Below are 18,671 nucleotides of genomic sequence, written 5' to 3'. Positions count from 1 at the left end.
TTGCCCAAAGCCAGATACAGTTACCTACTCCTGGGGGAATTCTGCGTCACTGCGCCATGCAGAATTTTGCAGAAATTAATGTTGTGCGTGTAGAATTTCCTTTCCCCCACAGAAATGGGGTGCAGTGCTGCTGGTCGACAGTAGGGGCTTCTGGACCTGGCAGAGCCCAGCTTGCTTATAGAAGACACTGCGGGGGGAGGTGGGGGGAGCTAGAGGGTTCCCAGCAGCTCCAGTTCCCTGCACGCTCTAAGGGAAGGAGACGGCAACTGTGTGCAGGAAACTCCACACAAGCCTGGGACCAAGCATCGGGCTGTTTCTCCCTCTGGATCCCTGGGCTTTGGGGCGCGGGGGTTTCTGGGCTAGGGCAGGCCCCGTGGCTTGGCTTTGGAGGGAAGGGGGTGGGTATCTGGGCAAGGGGGGGCCCTGTGGCTGGTCTCTAGGGGGGAGGGGGTTTGGGTGTATTGGTTGTGGGGGGCTGCGGCTGGGCTCTGGGTGGGGAGGGGTTGTGGGTGTCTGGCCCTCCAGCTGGGCTCGGGGTGGGGGTGCAGAGAAACAGGAACTGGGCTGTTTTAGGGGTTTCTTTAACTCTCTACTCCTGGGGGAATTTTTGTGTGTGTTTGTAATGTTACAGACATACTTGCTGACAGGTATTTTGAAATAAATTTCCAAATAATTGAAACTGGCATGATTATGTAGTGTTATTTTGACAAATAAAATTTGCAGAATTTTAAAATATTGTGCACCAATTTTTTATTTTTTTTTGGTGCAGAACTTCTAATTTTGATGCAGAATTCCCCCAGGAGTAACAGTTAGTGGATGAGAACCAGGAGTCCTGATGCACAGTCACCCTCCTATGTTAACCTCTAGAGCACATTCCCCCCTCAGCTGGGAATAGAAGCCAAGAGTCCTAACTCCTAGACCCCACTCCTCTCCCAGATCTGGGAAGAGAGCCCAGGTGTTCTTTCCCAGTCTCCTATGCTAACCACTAGAACCCACTTTGTTCCCAGAACTGGGAACAGAACCCAGGCGTCCTGGCTCACAGCCCCCCTGGTTTAACCACCAGAGTACCTACATTTTTATCATGTGGTAAATGCAAAATTATGGTCCCTTGATACTATATGCTACTCAATTCTGTGCCCTGATCTCCAGTCCCTGGAGCTATTTCAGTGCTGCTTGCTTTTAGCAGCTTTCCATTCATGTTGCTTTTTGGTGTGAATTTTTGCTGCCTCAGCCCCTTCTATTCTAAATTCCTGCTTTCTGTTCAGCTGTGGCCATTCTCTCTGGGATGCAACTAGCGAGGTCCAGGCAAGGAATGGTTTGATAGAGCGCTCTGTATACTACAAGATTACTGCGAAAACAAATGGACTTGTGTTTCCCCACTGCTTTGTCTGCTGGTTAAAAAATGGTTTGAACAGTGAATTCATAGCTGGATTGAGGCTTGTGAGGGTGTTTTGGCTGAAAGGAGCCAGGGTTTCAAAATCAGCTCTGTACTCACAAACCAGCATTGTAATATTATTTCTTATTGCTACTACAGTAGTGCGTAGAGTCCCCAGCTGAGATCAGAGCCCCATTGGGTTAGGGTTGCATAAGGCCTTGTCTGTATGCAAAAGCTGCACCCATGTAGCTAAAGCAATCCAAGCCCCCTAGTCTGGCTGGAGCTATATTTGTGCTGATTTCCTTAAGCGAAGGGGAATAAGCTATACTGGTATAAGGCACTTTTATCCCAGTATAACTGCGTCCACCCTAGGGGTTGGACCGGTATCACTATATCAGTAAAGAAATCACTGCCTTAACCAACAGTGATATTGATACAAAATCAATGTGTAGATCAGGAGTCCCTGACTTTGGTCTGGACCCCGTTGTGCTAGATACTGTACACACACATATCAAGAGCATATCTAAATGAGAAAATATCTCTAATTATATTTAAGATGTGATGTTAAACCATAGCAAATATCCACATTGTCCCTTTTATTTTAGGTTTAAAAGAGGTGTATTTTGGTTTAGTGTAGGGATGCAGTTTTCAAAAATGCCTAAGTCCCATTTTCAAAAGTGACTTAGGAGCCAAAGTCACATTGAAAGTCACTGAGGACTTGTTTACCTGGGGAAATTGACCGTCGTAGCCTTACAGAGCACTAGACAGAACTCCCTGTGAGGACAGCTTATTCTGGAATAAAATCCCTCTTATTCTAGAATAGAGTGTCCACATGGGGGAGTTATATTGGCATAACTACTATAGTGAAATAATTATTCCTCTGTAACTATGCTGGGAAATTTTCCTGTGTAGCTAAGCCCTTCATAGGGAGAAAATCCTGGGTACAAACGGGCTCTGTAACCTAGTACAGAAAGGCAGAACAAGAACCAATGGCTGAAAGTTAAAACCAGACACATTCCAATTAGAAATAAGACACCAATGTTTCACTGTGCCAGTGATTAACCATTGGAACAAACTCCCAAGGGAAGTGGTGGAGTCTCCATTTGTTGATGTCTGGAAGATGCTTTAGTCAAACCCAAGTTATTGGGCTCAGTACAGGGCTAACTGGATGAAATTCTCTGGTGGTCAGACTGGATGATCTAATGGTCCCTTCTGGACTTAAAAACTATTAATCTTTTATTTCCCCCCCCCCCCCTCATTTGTTGGGAATTCTGGTCCAAAACTGGGGATCCAGTTGTACAGGCAGCTGGATGGGGATGGAAAGAAGCACTTCACCCAGCCTTGCAACAAAGGGGTTAGCCTGTGCTCCTCTCCCCTGCAGGCATGACTTCCACCCTCCTGGGTTACACACGCACTGAACTGGGAGCCTCCAGAGTTCAAAGTATGAGCTACTACAACTTGAGCCGAAGAGCCAAGGCTCTGTAGCTGGCATTGTAACAGACTCATGCCCACCCACCGACCAGTGGGTTATACAAGCGTCTGTGTCCCTGCCGTGGGCAGAGAGCAGTGGTCTTTTTGTTAGCGTTCCACCTGCTTTGCAGGAGCTTTGATGAATGAGATGGATTACCCACTAGCTTGCCTAAGTGCCGGCTGTGTCCTCTGCAAAAATGATGCAGTGTTCTGTCTGACAGCAAAGCCACATCTAAGCATGAGAGAGGTTTGTGCCACTCCTGTGGTTACCATACCATGCAGTGCGCTGCCGAGGCAGGGGACCGCGACTGTGTGCTTTTTATCTTGCACGGGAATGGCACCACTGCTCTTAAGCAGCATCTCGAGCTAGGACTCCTGGATTCTGTTTCTGACTCTGAGAGGAATTATTGCCTAGTGATTAAAGCAAGGGCCTGGAAGCCAGTTCTGTTCCTGGCTCTGATAGAAAGCAATATCTTGAGGTTATGGAGGGGGCTGTGGGAGCCAGGACTCAGGGGTTCTCCTTCTTGTCTCTGGGGATGGAGTATTGTCTAGAGAAGGGACTCTGGAAGCCAGGACTCCTGCTTTCTCTTTCTGGCTGCGGTGATTAGAACAGTTCTTTCCTCAGCTCTCTCCTTGACTTGCAGTTTGACCTTGTTTGAGACACTTATTGTTGTCCAAATCTCTGTTTTATGTCCCACATCGGTGAAAAATGGCTAATACATGTCTATCCTTGGGAAGCAATGTTGCCTAGTGGCTAAAGTACTGGATTGGGTCTTAGGAGACTAGTTCTGTTCCCGCTCTGCCACTGGCCTGCTGGGTGTCTTTGGACAAGGCACGGCCCTGCTCCGTGTCTCAGTTTCCCCACCTGTAAAATGGGTATAATGATACTGCTTTCCTCTGTAAAGGGCTTTGAGATCTGCTGATGAAAAGCATTACTAGAGAAGGGCTAAGGACTATTTGAGATGGGTTGAATCCAGGTCCAAACTCCTCCTAGATTAGATCCAGCGCCTTAACAATGGCATCTTAAAAATGCGACCGCTACAGCATGTGAAAGTTCCTGGTGCTGTGGCACACTCTGTCCAAAGAGCTGGCGAATTAACCTTGTGAATGTAGTGTCAAACCACATCTGTTGTCACCAGTCTTGGTTACCTTTGGCAGCAGTGCTATCCATGTGCTAGGATGATAGGAATAGCCACAGTGGATCAGACCAGGGGTACGTCTTGCCCAGTATCCTGTCCTCTGCAGTAGCCAGTTCTGTAAGCTTCAGAGGAAGATGCAAGAAGTTGGGAATAATTCCTCCACCCCCAAAAAAATTCTTTCCTAACCCTTGTCAGCTAGAAGTCAGTTTATGCCCGAAACGTGAGAGTGGGAAGGATGGTTTTGTGGGCTGAGATTCAGAAGGTCTGCCACTAACTCCTCATTTGAACTTGGGCAAAACATATCCCTGCTCCATGCCTCAGTTTCCCCATCATTCTCCCTATCTTACACATGGGGAAACGGAGGCAAGAGAGGAGGGGAGTGACTTGCCCTAGGTCATGTGGAGTCTGTGGTAAAACCGGGAATCGAACCCAGATCTCGTGAATCCCAGTCCAGTGCCTTAGCTACAAAAGCACTGCCCTTCACAGGGGCAGAGTTAGGTGAGAACCCTGGTGTCTTAAGTGCCATTTCACTTCAAAAAGCCATCCTTCCTTTAGAAATGCTTACAACACCAACATCTTTGAGGGTGGCAGGAGCATTATCTAAGTGCTTTACATAAGAAATCGGGGTCATTATCCCATTTTACAGATGGGATAATGACCCCGATTTCTTATGTAAAGCACTTAGATAATGCTCCTGCCACCCTCAAAGATGTTGGTGTTGTAAGCATTTCTAAAGGAAGGATGGCTTTTTGAAGTGAAATGGCACTTAAGACACCAGGGTTCTCACCTAACTCTGCCCCTGTGAAGGGCAGTGCTTTTGTAGCTAAGGCACTGGACTGGGATTCACGAGATCTGGGTTCGATTCCCGGTTTTACCACAGACTCCACATGACCTAGGGCAAGTCACTCCCCTCCTCTCTTGCCTCCGTTTCCCCATGTGTAAGATAGGGAGAATGGTACTTTCCTATCTCACAGGCCAGAGGGAGTTGTGAGTGACTATGAAATGCCCAGATATGATGCCCATGTGAATAGGTAGACAGAACCTGAAGGGAATGCCAGGTAATTGTAATTGTCCTCATTGTTATTTATTATGCATATTGCGATTGTGCCATGGGCCAGCACCTCATTGCACTAGGCACTGTACAGACACAGATCAAAAAGCCTCATCCCTCCTTTCTTTCCAATAGGTCCAGTAGCAGTCATCCGGCTCTTTACATGAGTGGACTGTGACGTCTTAAAGTCGCAAGTACCTGCCCTTTGGAAACTCCGTGCCTGGCATCTTCCCTCTGTTTGTTTTTGACAGGGCTAATGGTGCAGAATGATTTAGTGGTCTCTGTGCTGTAACCAGCCAGATGGTGTTTTTGCTAACTGCACAAATAAACACATCAGGCTGTCGAGTAGGCGAAAAGGGTAGTGACTCTCCCTCCCACCCCCCCCACCCCCGACATTTACCCAAGGGCTGGATCGCAGGCTCAGCGCTTCAGCAAACACGTCTGGAAACAAATGCCAAGTGCAGGTGTCCTGCCAGCCATGCAGCAAGAGGCAGGCTCAGTGGTGCCCGCTGGAAGGGGACCAGAGGTGGTCATCACATGAAAGGCACTTGGTGTTTTCCAGGGGGATTTACATATACTCCGTGCAGTTATTTACAGCAGAGCAAAGCAGGGTGTAAATCACTACCCGCTTGGACTGGGAGTTTGTCGTGCTCTGATTTCATCGGACACATCTACACAGCAATTAAACACCAGCAGCTGGCCTGGGTCAGCTGACTTGGGCTCGCAAAGCTCAGGCTGCGGGGCTGTAAAATTGCTGTGTTGATGTTCAGATTCATACTGGAGCCTGAGCTCTGGGACCCTGCGAGGGGGAGGGTCCAAGAGCCCAGGCTCCAGCCAAACCCGGATGCCTACACAGCAGTTTTTAGCCCACAAGCCTGAGTCAGCTGACTTGGGCCAGCCGTGGCCAGTGCCCTAGGTCTTTTATTCCAGTGTAGATGTACCCATAGATTACGAGGCCAGAAGGGCCCACTGTGATCATCTAGTTTGACCTCCTGTCTAATACAGCCCATAGGATTAATTCCTGTTTGAACTGGAGCAGATCTAGAGCACAGTGTAAGGGAGTGTGCAAAGTGCAGGGTATTGTTTCTGTTCTCAAGAGCTGGCACTGCAAAGAAGCAAAGTCAGACAAATGGTAGGAGAAAGGGAGACAGCCTGCAGAGCAATTAGGGGGATCACCATGGCATGCAGTCTATTAGTTATTATGGGTATTCAAGTAGCATCTAAGGGTCCCACCTGAGATCAGGGCCCCTGTTGTGTCAAGCACTGTATGGAAACCCCCGACTGATGTTGGGAACCCCCCCTCATGCTGGCCGCTACACTGATACCTCCAGCCAAGATTGGGGACCCCGTTGTGCTTGGCATTGCACAGAATTATCTGGGCCAGCCTGTTTACCCTTTTTAAAAATTGGTCCAACATGAGGTTTCTTCCGGTTTTCTGGAACTTCCCCAGTGCTCCTAGACTTATTGAAAATCAACATTAATGATGCAGCAGGCTCCTCAGCCAGCTCTTTTAAAACCTTTGGATGCAAATTATCTGGTTCTGCTGATTTAAAGATGTCTAACTTCAGTAGCTTCTGTTTAACATCCTCCAGAGATACTAGTGGAATGGATAGAGTGTTATCATCACCATGTGATAAGACTATATCATCTGTTTTTCCCCCAAATACAGAACAGAAATATTTATTGGGAACCGCCGCCAATGGGAGCAACACCTGCGGGCAGAGGTGCAGCTAGGCAGCTCTGCACACTGCCTCCCTCCCCAGGCTCTGCCCCTGCAGCTCCCATTGGCTGCAGTTCCTGGCCAATGGGAGCTGCGGAGCCAGCGCTTGGGATGGGGTGGGAGCAGAATGCAGAGCCGCCTTGCCATTATATGAATCATCCCATCAGGTTTCAGTAATAGCAACTAGATCAAATTTATGCCCATAAATGAGCCATTCCAATTCCTCGTTTGTTACCCAGGCTCCTAGCATCGGTATATAGGCAATTCAAAAATTTCTTCTCCATGTCCTTTGGTTCCTTTATTTATTTTGTTCCCAACATCTTGATTTTGTGCTGGGTGCTTATATCTTCCCTCTTTTTACCCTCCCATTTTGTTATTAGTTTAACCCCGTGCTGACTGCTAAAGCCAACCTGTCCTCAAAGAGATTGGTCGTCCTCCTACTGAGGTGGAGGCCATCCAAACTATACAGCTTCTTTCCCATAAAAGTTTGACCAATGTTCCAGAAAACCAAAACCCTCTACCACTTACCTAGCCAGCGGTTCACTTCCTGAATCTTCTGCTTTCCTTCGCTCATGGGAAGGAAGGATCTCAGAGAAGATAGCTTGGATTTTCTTTTTCTTCACCACACTTCTGAGTTTCCTGAAGTCATCTGCTATATGCAAGATACCCTGTGACACAGTGTCATTAGTGCCTGTATGAACCATTGCCAGTGGAACCTTGCCCGTCAACTTCAGAAGCCTATCCAGTCTTAGAGTGACATCCGGGAATACAGCACACTGTCCTATTGTCTGCCTGTCCCTGGCACAATGTTCTTTCAGTTCTTCTGAAAGAAGATGGAGTTTGAGGGGGGGAGCCTTATGCCAGGCACTGCACAGACCGCTCCCGCAGGTGGAGATCGGGGCCCCCCATTATGCCGAGTGCTGCACTGTTACAGAGAATATATAACCTAAATAGACAAGAGGTGTGGGGGAAACTGAGGCACAGAGTGGGGAAGTGACTTGCCTAAGGTTACTGAGCAGGTCACTGCCAGAGCTGAGAATAACCCGGGTGTTCTGAGTCCCAACCCAGATTCAACCTTCCTCTCTTCCTTCCTGCCTGACTGAAGAAGACTGTGTTCTCACAATCATATGTCTCATATATGAAATGTAATTCAACAGCTTGAGATTTGTTCCCCAGGGCACAGGACCGGCCCCAAATATCCTCCATCTCTGAGCTTTGCTTGTTACAGGAAGGGGCTTGTGGGGGATGCGCCTACCCATTAGACTGGGTGTGAAAAATTCACCTATGCATAGGGATAGCACCAGGTCTAGGCGTCATCCCCTAGTGTGGAGTCCTGCAAAAAAAACCAAGGGGGTGAGGGGTTGTTTGCTGGAGATCTGTTTTGACTGGTATTCACAGGAGATCTAATCTGACTGGTTTATGGACAGCCAAGGTTCAGAACCCATCATCCCAGATGGAATGAGCAATCGGGCTTTATGCCTGGCACAGCAGTGTTATGTACAGGAATCCCTTTAAATAGCTTGTGAACCCTCTAGTGGTGCTCATTGTGTTCTGTGTCTCAGAACCCAGCCAGAGCAGCAGTGTGTCTAGGTTTGAGCATTATATATATATAGGGAGCAAACGTGGTTACTCTGTTTGAGTCCCATGCTTCCAGTACCATAGCTGCTTGCATTATCACCTTTCCCCTCCTCCCCTTCCCGCTCCCAGGGTTAATGCCAAATATTTTGAAGCATCCCACGTCCTTGGCAGGTCCCCTTCTCCCTAGTACAAAGGAAGCAGGTGCGGACAAAAGGGAAACATCAACGGGATCTATGCTGTGCTGGTGAACCACAGCTGTTTCCCGGTGCTGTCACTTTCTGATATCCTGTCTAAATTCCCCTCTTTTCTTTCCTGAGCTGCCAGTGTCCCACTTCTCGCTGAGGTTATTTTTAACTTCACAAGACCGAGAACTATGAAATTCCAGCTATTGGGGCTGCCTCAGATTTGTGACGGAGTGGGGTGAGGGTTGATAGAGCCTGAGCAACTCTAAGGAGCTTTGGAAAGTCAAACAGACGGCAGCTCTGCTTTTATCTGTAATGGCAAAAAAATGACACCATTCATAACCTCCTTGACAGGCGGGTCTCAGACTGTACAATCCATGCTGCTAGTTGGAGACTCTGTGTTTGTTTGGTTTAGAAATACATCTGCCACAACAAGCCAGGCAGATAAGTTTGTATTACACCGTGCTAATTTTCTGTCCGCCCAACGAGCGGTTACAGCTAGCTGGCTTGCTTTCAGAACGGGAAATCGTTATAAAAAACGGCAGGAAAGCTTTGATTCCTTTTCAGAGTTGGATATATGATGAGAGAGGGTCCTGGCTCAGTTGCCATGGCGATGAATTTAACTGTTTGATGGGGATGCAAATTGAAAATCAAATTATTGTTATTACGGTCGTGCTGCACAGGTCCCACCCCTGGGATCATGTTGTGCCAGGTGCTGTGCAGGCTTCTGGCCAGGATCAGGGTCTCGTGTTGTGCGTTGGGCACTGGACAGTGTTGGGGGCCCACGTCACGCCAAGCACTGCACAGACCCACTGGCAGATCGAGGTCCCCATCATGCTGTGCGCTGCACAGAGTAGGAGACAGTCCCTGCCCTGTAGAGCTTACTGTCTAAACAGGCAAAGGAAGAATTGACAGAAGGTCGCGCACTTTGTTGCATCTGTCGGCCGAACTGATTGCACACGTCAGGGGCTCCTCGCCTTCCTCTATTTGCAGTTCCCAAGCTATCTGGGTGCCACCTTCTCATCCCCCTCTATTTCAGGGGCTCCCCGCAACTTCCTCCACCCCTTCCCTCATGCCAGGGGCTCTGTGTGCCCCCTTTCCCTCTTCCAAGGAGTCTGTGTGCCCCCATTCCCCACTCTCCCCATATCAGGGTCCCCCATTCTCTGCGTGCCCCACCTTCTCCTCTCCAGGATTATTTATTTTCTTTCTCTCTGGGAGATAAGTCATTCAGACTGTCAATATTTTAAATGTAATTGAGAAGATGGGCACAGCTAAGGTGCAATTACAGCTCTGGTGGAAGCTGCTGGGTCTGCTCAACAGACGAAAGGGGCGCTGGGTGTCCCCCTTTCTAGTTTTCTGATTGTCATCAAAATCCAGAGGCTTCTGGCCATTGATGCCTAGAACATTCCATGAAATTTAGGAATTGATCTGATGTGGCCTTCAAAAGTTATCATGTTACAGCCAAATCCAAGTTCCGTGCAGTTTTATCCTCATTTTACAGATGGAGAAACTGAGGCCCAACCACAGTGACACTGGGGATCTGTGACAGAGCTGGGAATTGAACCCAGACCTCCTGAGTTCTTGTCCAGCTACTTAACAATAAGATCCTTCTCTAGCCTAGTGACTACGCACCATTTAAGTCAGGGGTTCTCAAACTGGGGGTCGGAACCCCTCAGGGGGTCGCGAGGTTATTACATGGGGGAGTGCGAGCTGTCAGCCTCCACCCCAAACCCCACTTTGCCTCCAGCATTTAGAGTGGTGTTAAATATATTAAAAAGTGTTTTTAATTTATAAGGGGGTCACACTCAGAGGCTTGCTATGTGAAAGGGGTCACTGGGACAAAAGTGTGAGAACCACTGATTTAAGTTCTATCAGAGAGGGATTTCGTGGAGCATAGGCCACACGCTGGACCTTTGCACAAGGGTAAATTTCACCCAAAGTGCATGCTGGGACATGGTTACAGTCCACACGGCTAGAGTCTGCTGCAGGGGTCAGTCCAGTCCCTTGCCTAAAGGCTGCAGTGGGAGGCTCTGGAGGTGAGACCTGGCTAGGTGTGAAGCAGACAATCATCTGTGTTGACTTCTCACAAGGTTGTGTCTTGCAAGCAAACTGGGTTCCCCAGAGCTCGCACAAGCCATAGATTCTCAGATCATAAGGCCAGAAGGGACCATTGACCATCTAGTCAGACCTTCTGTGTATCACAGGCCATAGGCCAGCCCTGAATTAATTCCTGTTGGAAGTAGAGCAGATCTTACAGAAAAACATCCAGTTTTGAATGGACAATTGCCAGTGACGGAGAATCCACCACGGCCCTTGGGAAGTTGTTCCAATAGTTAATGACCCTCGCTGTTAAAAATTTGTGCACTGTTTCCAGCCTGAATTTGTTTAGCTTCAACTTCCAGCCCTTGGATCTTCTTAGACCTTTGGCTGCTAGACTGAAGAGACCTTCATCCAATTTCTGTTCCCCACATAAGTACTTATAAGCTTGGAGTCTCTGACTAGCAGGCCTGGTTTCCAGCCCTTTAGTCATTCTCCTTTGCCAGCCCTGCAGTCAGTGCAGGGTTAACACGCGCACAGCAGCACTCAAAATGTTTGAGCCCAGGAAAGCTGCTGATTCCTCATTTCACAAAGCCCAACTCCCTCATTTGAAGCGTTTCACAATTTTCCTTCATGTGCTGCTAGCTTGGGTGATTAACAGGGGTTTTATTTAACGCTGGGTGGCCGGGCCGCTGTTTTGTTGAACAGCCGAGTGGGGGGTGGGGTGGAGAGCTATGCTTGCAGCCTTTCAAAGAACCAAGAAAGCAGGATTCCATAGGGTGTAATTCACTGCACTACATTGCTGCCCAAATCATCGTCTGAGGTTTTCACTGTCTTACTATTTATAATTTGGTCTTATTATTTATCGTAGGCCCCCACTGAAATTAGAGCCCCTATTGTACCAGTTGCTGCACAGCCACCTCTCCCAACCCCCCCCCCCCCCCGACCTGACTCCCAGTCCCCCTGCCCTAAGCAGTAGACCCCAGTCCCGTCCCAGAGCTGGGGATAGAAGCCAGGAGTCCTGACTCTCCATCCTGGACTCTTCCTGCAAGGCAGTCCTTCCCTCGGCTGTCAGGTCCATGCCAAGTTGGGTTCACAGGAAATTTGCCTGTGAGAGGGAGAGGTGTCACTGCTGGGCAGGGTTATCAGCGCATGTGGAGGGGTTGGCAGAATGGCACAAGCTGCCCCCCACCCCATCCTTCCAGCAGCTGCCACACGAGGGTCTGGAATGCGACCGTGGTGTTATTCTTGGCCGCTTATGACGTGAATGCCTGCCTGTTTGTTCTGGTCGGCAGAATCTCCTTAACAAGAGCCTCACTGCCCTGCTCTCCCCGTGCTCTGAACACTGATCCCCCTCCTGCACACTCTCCACACTCCCATTTCCCCCTGCTCTGCACACTCATACATTAGCTCAGTGCCGGTATCTCTGTCAGGGCATGCAGGCTCTGGCATCCCACAGCGTGCACCTCTGCTTCCATCCCCATGATCTTGTCTTATCCTTGGCAAATTTCATGTCCCTCCAACATTGAGCTGCAGTGAAATCAGCTGTAAGCCTTTCTGGGTTAAAGCTAGGGAGCATGGGGGACACCCCCTCACACAGAGGGGAGCTGCCACTCTCCCTACCTCCTTCACCCAAACCCTTATCCGCTGGGAGAATCCCTAGCTGATATCCTATTCCGGGGTCTGTCCTGGAGATAGAGGTCGGATAGGATCCATCGCCCAGCAAGGGAGCAGAGATCCAGCTTACAGAGAATGGAAATGACTTTCACAAGATCACTGAGCTGGGGATAGGACCCAGGTGTCCTAATTCACAGCCCTCCGCTCTAACTCATTAGATCTCACTCCCGCCCCAGAGCTGGGAATAGACCCCTGGAGTCCCGACTCCCAGGCCCCTGTGAACTGTGCAACAGCCAAAAGTGTGCACCCTAAAGGCTCAGAAACCAGAATGCAATTTTTTAAAACACTGTCATAATTGTGAAGTCAATCTTGTGATTTTTGGAGCCTGGCTTATTATCTTTGAACCATTCAGTGTTGGAGAGACTATGAAGGCAGGTGTTTGGATGCAGCCCAAGCATCAGCGGCCGGGCTTGCACCAGTTTGGCAAGCAAGAGTGGCTTGTCCGGTGAATGACATGTTTCCCAGCCTGCTTCTGCTTGGCTCCTGTGCTGACGGGAAGCGAGGCTGTTCCCTTGGGGATGCATGTGGGCTCTGGGTTCCATGATGAATGTTCCCATCTATTGTTATTTGTTGTTGATGATTATAGCCATTTTTTCCCCAGTTTAGTCAGGAGGGGCAGCTGGGGTTCATAGATTCCATAGAGTTCAAGGTCAGAAGGGAACATGTAGTCTGACCTCCTGTGTAGTTCAGGGCATTAAATTTCATCCAGTTACCCCTATATTGACCCCAATGACTTTAGAAGAGCAAAGCATTTCAGTCCTCAAGAGTCTAAACTATTGTGTGCCCCAGGCAGAGACCGAGGGTCCCCCATTGCCTGAGGCTCCTGCAGTGGCAGGGACTTGATGAGATGAGATATGCCCCCAGCAGGCGAACTGCATCCCATGCTGCAGAGGAAGGTGAAAACTCCCCAGGGTCCCTTCCTGAAAAGCATCTGCCTCCTGTCAAAATACCAGCTGCTCAAAAGCCAACATATTTATATTTGGAGATGCTTATGCTTCAGGTGCATCACATCCCCATTCTCCTTTATGGGCTAGGGTCCTTGGTCAGAGTACATCTCCCATGATGCACCTGACCAGGGACTCCCATGGTGTCTTTCCAGGAGGATAGAGCACTGTGCATCCTGGGAGATGTAGTCTGACCAGGAAGCCCAGCCCATAGAGAATGGGAACATGAGGCACCTGAAATATAACTGTCATGAGGCGCTGCAGCAGCTCAGCAAGAAGGGAGATCATGGTGCATTATGGGAGATGTAGTGTGATCAGGGACCATAGCCAGGGCCAATGCACATTGTAAGTGAAGGCAGAGAGCTAGCACAAAGCCCCCGACACCAGGGCCCTGATCATGCATTAACTTATGCAAGTGCATAAGTTTACTGTCACATGTAGATCCAGCATGTGCATAAATGTATGGAGAGTTGGGACCCAGCTAAGCAGGGCTAGTTGGTGCATGACCTCTTATTTGCCTCTCTTGGAAATTTATCCTAGGCTGGTAAATGACCAATGGATTGTTTCAAAGAGCCAGCACTTCATCAGTTGTTTCCATATGCTTTTCCAACATCCGTCTCTTTCTCCCCACCCTTGCAGATCTGAATCGCCTCCAGCTCTCTGCGTGCTGCTCCCTGGCTCTGAAAATGCCTCTGTCCATCCCCCACTTAGTCTGCCGGTGCTGCTTTTGGTGCAGAAGTGCCACACAACGGGCATTTTCTACCACACTCTCAAACTGGTGAGTAGATGAAATGTGGTGTTGGGGCACCAGGGCACCATCTCCTACTATGTCTGCCTTTCAGTATCTCTTTTTTTGGGTTATGCTTTTTTACTCTGCTTTTCGTGGAGGGATGAGAGTAAAGCAACACGCAGCATAACATAAGTCCTTCCCAGGGGCTGCACCTGTTTAACTAAAACCTGATTGGCTTGCAAAGACTCCAGCCAAATTAACAAGATTTATATCACAAACAAAAGGGCAATGGGAGAAGACAGTAAAAACATCAGTGTTTCATCCCCCTTCCGGGCCTGTGCAACTAACAACGGAAAGGGGCTTACGTCTGCAAGTTTATGGAGATGACATATACACAGCTGGGAAATGTTAGACACACACACACATGCAAACATGCCTGGTCCAGCGTGTTACTAATGAATCTCCTGTTCTAGAGAGAAAGAGACTCATCCATTCACTCTAGATTGTGTGTGCACACACTTGCTCTCGCACACGGACACTGGGTTACTAATAAATCTCTCCTTCAAGGAGGACCAACAGATTCATTCTCTTACCCATGCACTCGCTTGCTCACACTATTACACATTCACTCACCCATTCACTTGTTCACAGTCTCTTACCCTTACATGCACTTGCTCCTGCACACGCCCACACATGCGTTCGCTTGTTCAGACACACACTCATTCACTTACACATATGTTCCCTCACAAATATTTACACATGCATTGGCTCGCTTACTCACATGTTTGCTTGCATTTGCATAAACATGCTTGTTTACTCACTCTGACACATGAACTCATTTGCTTACACACAGAGGCCCTGATGACTGGGTTATTAATGAATCTTCTGCATCTCAAGAAGAACTGGGACACACACACACACACACACACACACACACACACACTCTCTCTCTCTCTCTCAAGTAGCACAACCCAGTTAGTTCCCCCGCTCCCTCAGAATGACCTTGCTCGATACCTATCACTTTGGAAATCCCAGAGCTGTTTTTCTTTCTTCACCCAATATCAGCTCCATATATAAATGCCTCACACCAGTAGCCATGGCCCTGTCTGCCAACCTAGCAACAAATAGCCCTGGCACAAGCCCATGCGCTTGTGCCCCCCTCCCTGTTTTGGTTAATCACTGCACCCCCTGATGTTATTGTGACCTTCCCTCCCTTAGTGCAGCTAGAGGAGCCGGTTTCCATCTTAGGTCGGTGACTGACACCCCCCCCCCCCAAGCCCTTGATACCCCCCCTACTCCCCCTCCCCCGTTTGGGCGCCCTCCTCCCCTGCCTGCAGCCTAGCGGGGAGGAGTGGTTGACTTGCTTCCCCTTCCCCTGCCCCCCTTCTCTGGTGTGTTTTCCCCTTCTTCACTGCTCATTATGGAGGGGACCACGGCGGGCGAGACCCCTCAGGTAGGCCCCGCCGCCTGTCCCCCCGACGACCCCCTTAGCCTCTACCTCAACCGTCGCTGCCAAACCACCTGCCACTGCCCCCGCTGAGGGAGCATAGGCAGGCGATGAGGTGACCTCCGCTGCTGCCACGTCCCTCGCCCCCTCCGATTGTGGGGGAGCCCCCCCGGCTGGCAGAAAGGCCAGGGCAAAAAGAAAGGAAAGAGCCCCGCTAAGAAGACTGGGCCCTCCATGGAAGGGGCTGCCCCCACTGCTGCGGCCCTGCCATCGGCCGCGACGTCCCTCACCGCTGTTCCCTCCACCAGCTCTGCGGGTGCCCCTACCCCGGCCCCCAGGGCGTATGCCCAGGTGGCGGCAGCTCCCCCGCCTGCCGCTACATCATCTCGTCCATCCACCGCCTCTGCTTCCATCTATAGCGGCCGGGGCCCCTAAGCACGGCGTCCGTTGCCTCCTGGTGCCCGCCTCGCCCCACGTGGAGACCTACCTACGTGCGGGCGTTGGCGAGGGTGGTGGGGCCAACGGCCATCGTGGCGGCCTCCAAAATGTATGGCAAGGTTGTCTTCTTCCTTGCCTCGGAGGCCACCGCCCAGGAGGTGGTGGAGAAGGGTCTGGCGGTGGGGGGCGTGTTCGTCCCCCTGGAGACGCTGGAGGACCTGGGTGTCCGTGTAGTCCTCACCTCCGTTCTTCCTTTCCTCCCCAATGTTGCCCTGCTACCTGCCCTTTCTACCCTGGGGAAACCAATAAAAAAACAAAAGCAAATAGCCCTGGCACTTTCTGCCAGAAGACAAGCCATGCCGTGTCCCACTGATGTGCCCTGGTAGCGATGGTGTGAAGATGGCAGGGTGTCCTGAGAACCACAGCAGCATGGGACATAGCCAGGGATGGTTTGGGTGAGAGGTGTGTATATTTAGGCTAGGGTTTATGTACCCCTGGAAATTCATGGATGTCAGGTGTCTAATTCCCGTAGGTTTCCTAGTATTGTTGGCAGACCAGAGCTAAGCCCTGTGGGCTGAAGGGGTTCCTGGGTTGGAAGCGCAGGCACTAGGAAATCAGTTGCAGGCTTTGTGTGTCAGAGACAGGTAGCCAGGGGAAATAGTCTTGAATGGGACCCTGAGAGGGAGCAGAGAGACAGAGTTTCTTGGGCACAGAGCCCACGGGAGGGGCAGATGTGGGGCTTTTGCAGCAAGGAGCCAGTCTTCTGTTGGTTGTATCTGCTGCATTCAGGGAAACAGGACTTTGTGCCCTTTCTTTGCAAATAAGCCAGCTTGTATCAATTATAATAATAAATCCCTAGCCCTTATCTAACACTTTTCATCTATTCATCTCAAAGTGTTTTGCAAAGGAGATCAGTAGCATCATCCCCATTTTACAGATGAGGAAACAGGCACAGAGAGTGGAAGGGATCTGCCCAGCAGGCCCGGGGCAGAGCAGGGAATAGAACCCAGGTGTCCTGAGTCCCCACTCCAGTACTCTGTCCACTAGAACACAGTGCCTCAAGTCTCCAGAACAGACCGGACTCAGAGCAGCATTGACTTCTCCTCCTAACAGAAACAGCCCTGCGGGGCTCTGGAGAGTGGAGAAGCACTCTGACTGAAGGGACAAGAGCATCAATCTTTACTGTCTCATTCCAGTGTCCCCATCACCAGCGGTCTGGGGGGGTCCTGGCAGAGAGCCGTGGGCTCTGACCTCCCCTTTCCTCCCCATAGAGTTCCTCCAGTACAGACATATTGGGGACGAGGGAAACTTGCCATTCCACTGTCCTTGTGCCCCGGCGCTGGCAGTCCAGCCCCGGTGGCAGGTCTGTAGCCCAGATCCTACACCCTGCTTTGGCTGAACGAGGAAGGAATTGGAACTGGCTCACTGGTACAGCCACGGGGACTCAGAGAGATGAGTGTACCTGTGCCTTCTTTCCCCTAGGTCTGTCCGCAGCAATTACTATGACCTGCTGGGAATCAAGCAAGACGCCACCATGGAAGAGATCAAACAAGCCTTCTTCGCCAAGTCAAAGAAGGTACAGGATGTGGCTCTTGCTATGCCAGTGTTTGTCATTGTGGGTCTGGCCTGGATAACAGGGTGTGAGAGCTGGCAAAGGCTGGGGAACTGCATCCTGGCACAGCACATGCCTGTTTTAGTGGTTAAGCTTAAGGCCAGGTAGTCAGGATCCCTGGGTGATGTTCCTGGCTCTATAAGGGGAGTGTGGGGAGTCAGTTTCTGTTCTGGCTCTGAGAGGAAGTGGGTTAGAGTAGTAATAAGAAGAATGACAGTAAAACCTTATCTAGCACTTTTCATCAATAGATCGGGGCTGGAAGTCAGAACTCCTGGGTTCTCTTCCCAGCTCTGGGAAGGGCGTGGGCTTAATACATGGTACTGGTAGACCCTCACCAGTTAAACAAATAGGATATGGAGCTTCCCCACTTCTCCATCCTTCATCTAGCCCTTGCCATCTCTGCTGCCAGTTCCCATCAGCCACCAGAGCAAATAAATGATGATCGATTCTGCTTGGGATATTTGACCCTCTGTGACCTCCACTCCCACTACTAATGGGGCCCCTGTGTTACGCAAGCAGCAAATGGTACCGGGAATGCAGGAGCCTGTGCTGAGCTGGGGGAGGATCCCAGCCCAGCCAAGGCAATTGTCAACACCCCATCTGTTTGGAAATCACATGGAACTTCCTAGCAAAAGTAGGAAAAAGCTTTCCTCCTACCATTAACTCTTTGCATCCTGATGCCTTTGAGTGTTAGATACATTTTGCCATTCCCCTTCCTCCCTGAAGAGGGCACTGCTGGGCAGGAAGTGTTCAGAGCAGGATGGGGACCCGGTGTTGCATTCCCAAAGGGAAGAGGCAACTTTTTAGTTGGTTTTCCAATCTGGTGCAGAGTGTGTGTTCACACGTGTGTGTGTGTGTGTGTGTGTGTGTGAGAGAGAGAGAGAGAGAGAGATATCAAGAGATGCAGAATAAGACTGGAATTAAGATGTACATTTTTACCAGTATCAGAGGGGTAGCCGTGTTAGTCTGAATCTGTAAAAAGCAACAGAGGGTCCTGTGGCACCTTTGAGACTAACAGAAGTACTGGGAGCATAAGCTTTCGTGGGTAAGAACCTCACTTCTTCAGATGCAAGTCTGACTGAAGAAGTGAGGTTCTTACCCACGAAAGCTTATGCTCCCAGTACTTCTGTTAGTCTCAAAGGTGCCACAGGACCCTCTGTTGATTTTTACCAGTGAGGAGAATTAACCACTGGAACAACTACCCAAGGGATGTGGTGGATTCTCCATCACTAGGAATGTTTAAATCAAGATTAATGTTTTTCTAAATTATC

General features: G+C 49.8%; 1 protein-coding gene across 9 annotated transcripts in view; it reads left to right on the top strand.

Annotated features, from left to right (window-relative positions):
• DNAJC4 (DnaJ heat shock protein family (Hsp40) member C4) overlaps positions 1–18,671 on the top strand; it is a 74,881-nt gene that overhangs the window by 7,312 nt on the left and 48,898 nt on the right. For 4 of the 9 annotated variants that reach the window (XM_042849727.2, XM_065552977.1, XM_065552976.1 and 1 more), the window contains exons 3-4: positions 13,813–13,951; positions 17,271–17,364. In XM_042849727.2, coding sequence (XP_042705661.2) covers positions 13,860–13,951; positions 17,271–17,364 — 186 coding nt within the window. In that variant the 5' untranslated portion in view covers positions 13,813–13,859. Of the gene's footprint in view, positions 1–5,170; positions 5,230–13,812; positions 13,952–17,270; positions 17,365–18,671 lie in introns of all 9 variants that reach the window. The other 5 variants (XM_065552974.1, XM_024100257.3, XM_065552975.1 and 2 more) reach the window with 3 other exon arrangements.

The sequence above is a fragment of the Chrysemys picta genome, chromosome 7, assembly GCF_011386835.1.
Source record: "Chrysemys picta bellii isolate R12L10 chromosome 7, ASM1138683v2, whole genome shotgun sequence".
Classification (NCBI taxonomy): domain Eukaryota; kingdom Metazoa; phylum Chordata; order Testudines; family Emydidae; genus Chrysemys; species Chrysemys picta.
This window is presented reverse-complemented; position numbering and strand designations above follow the sequence as displayed.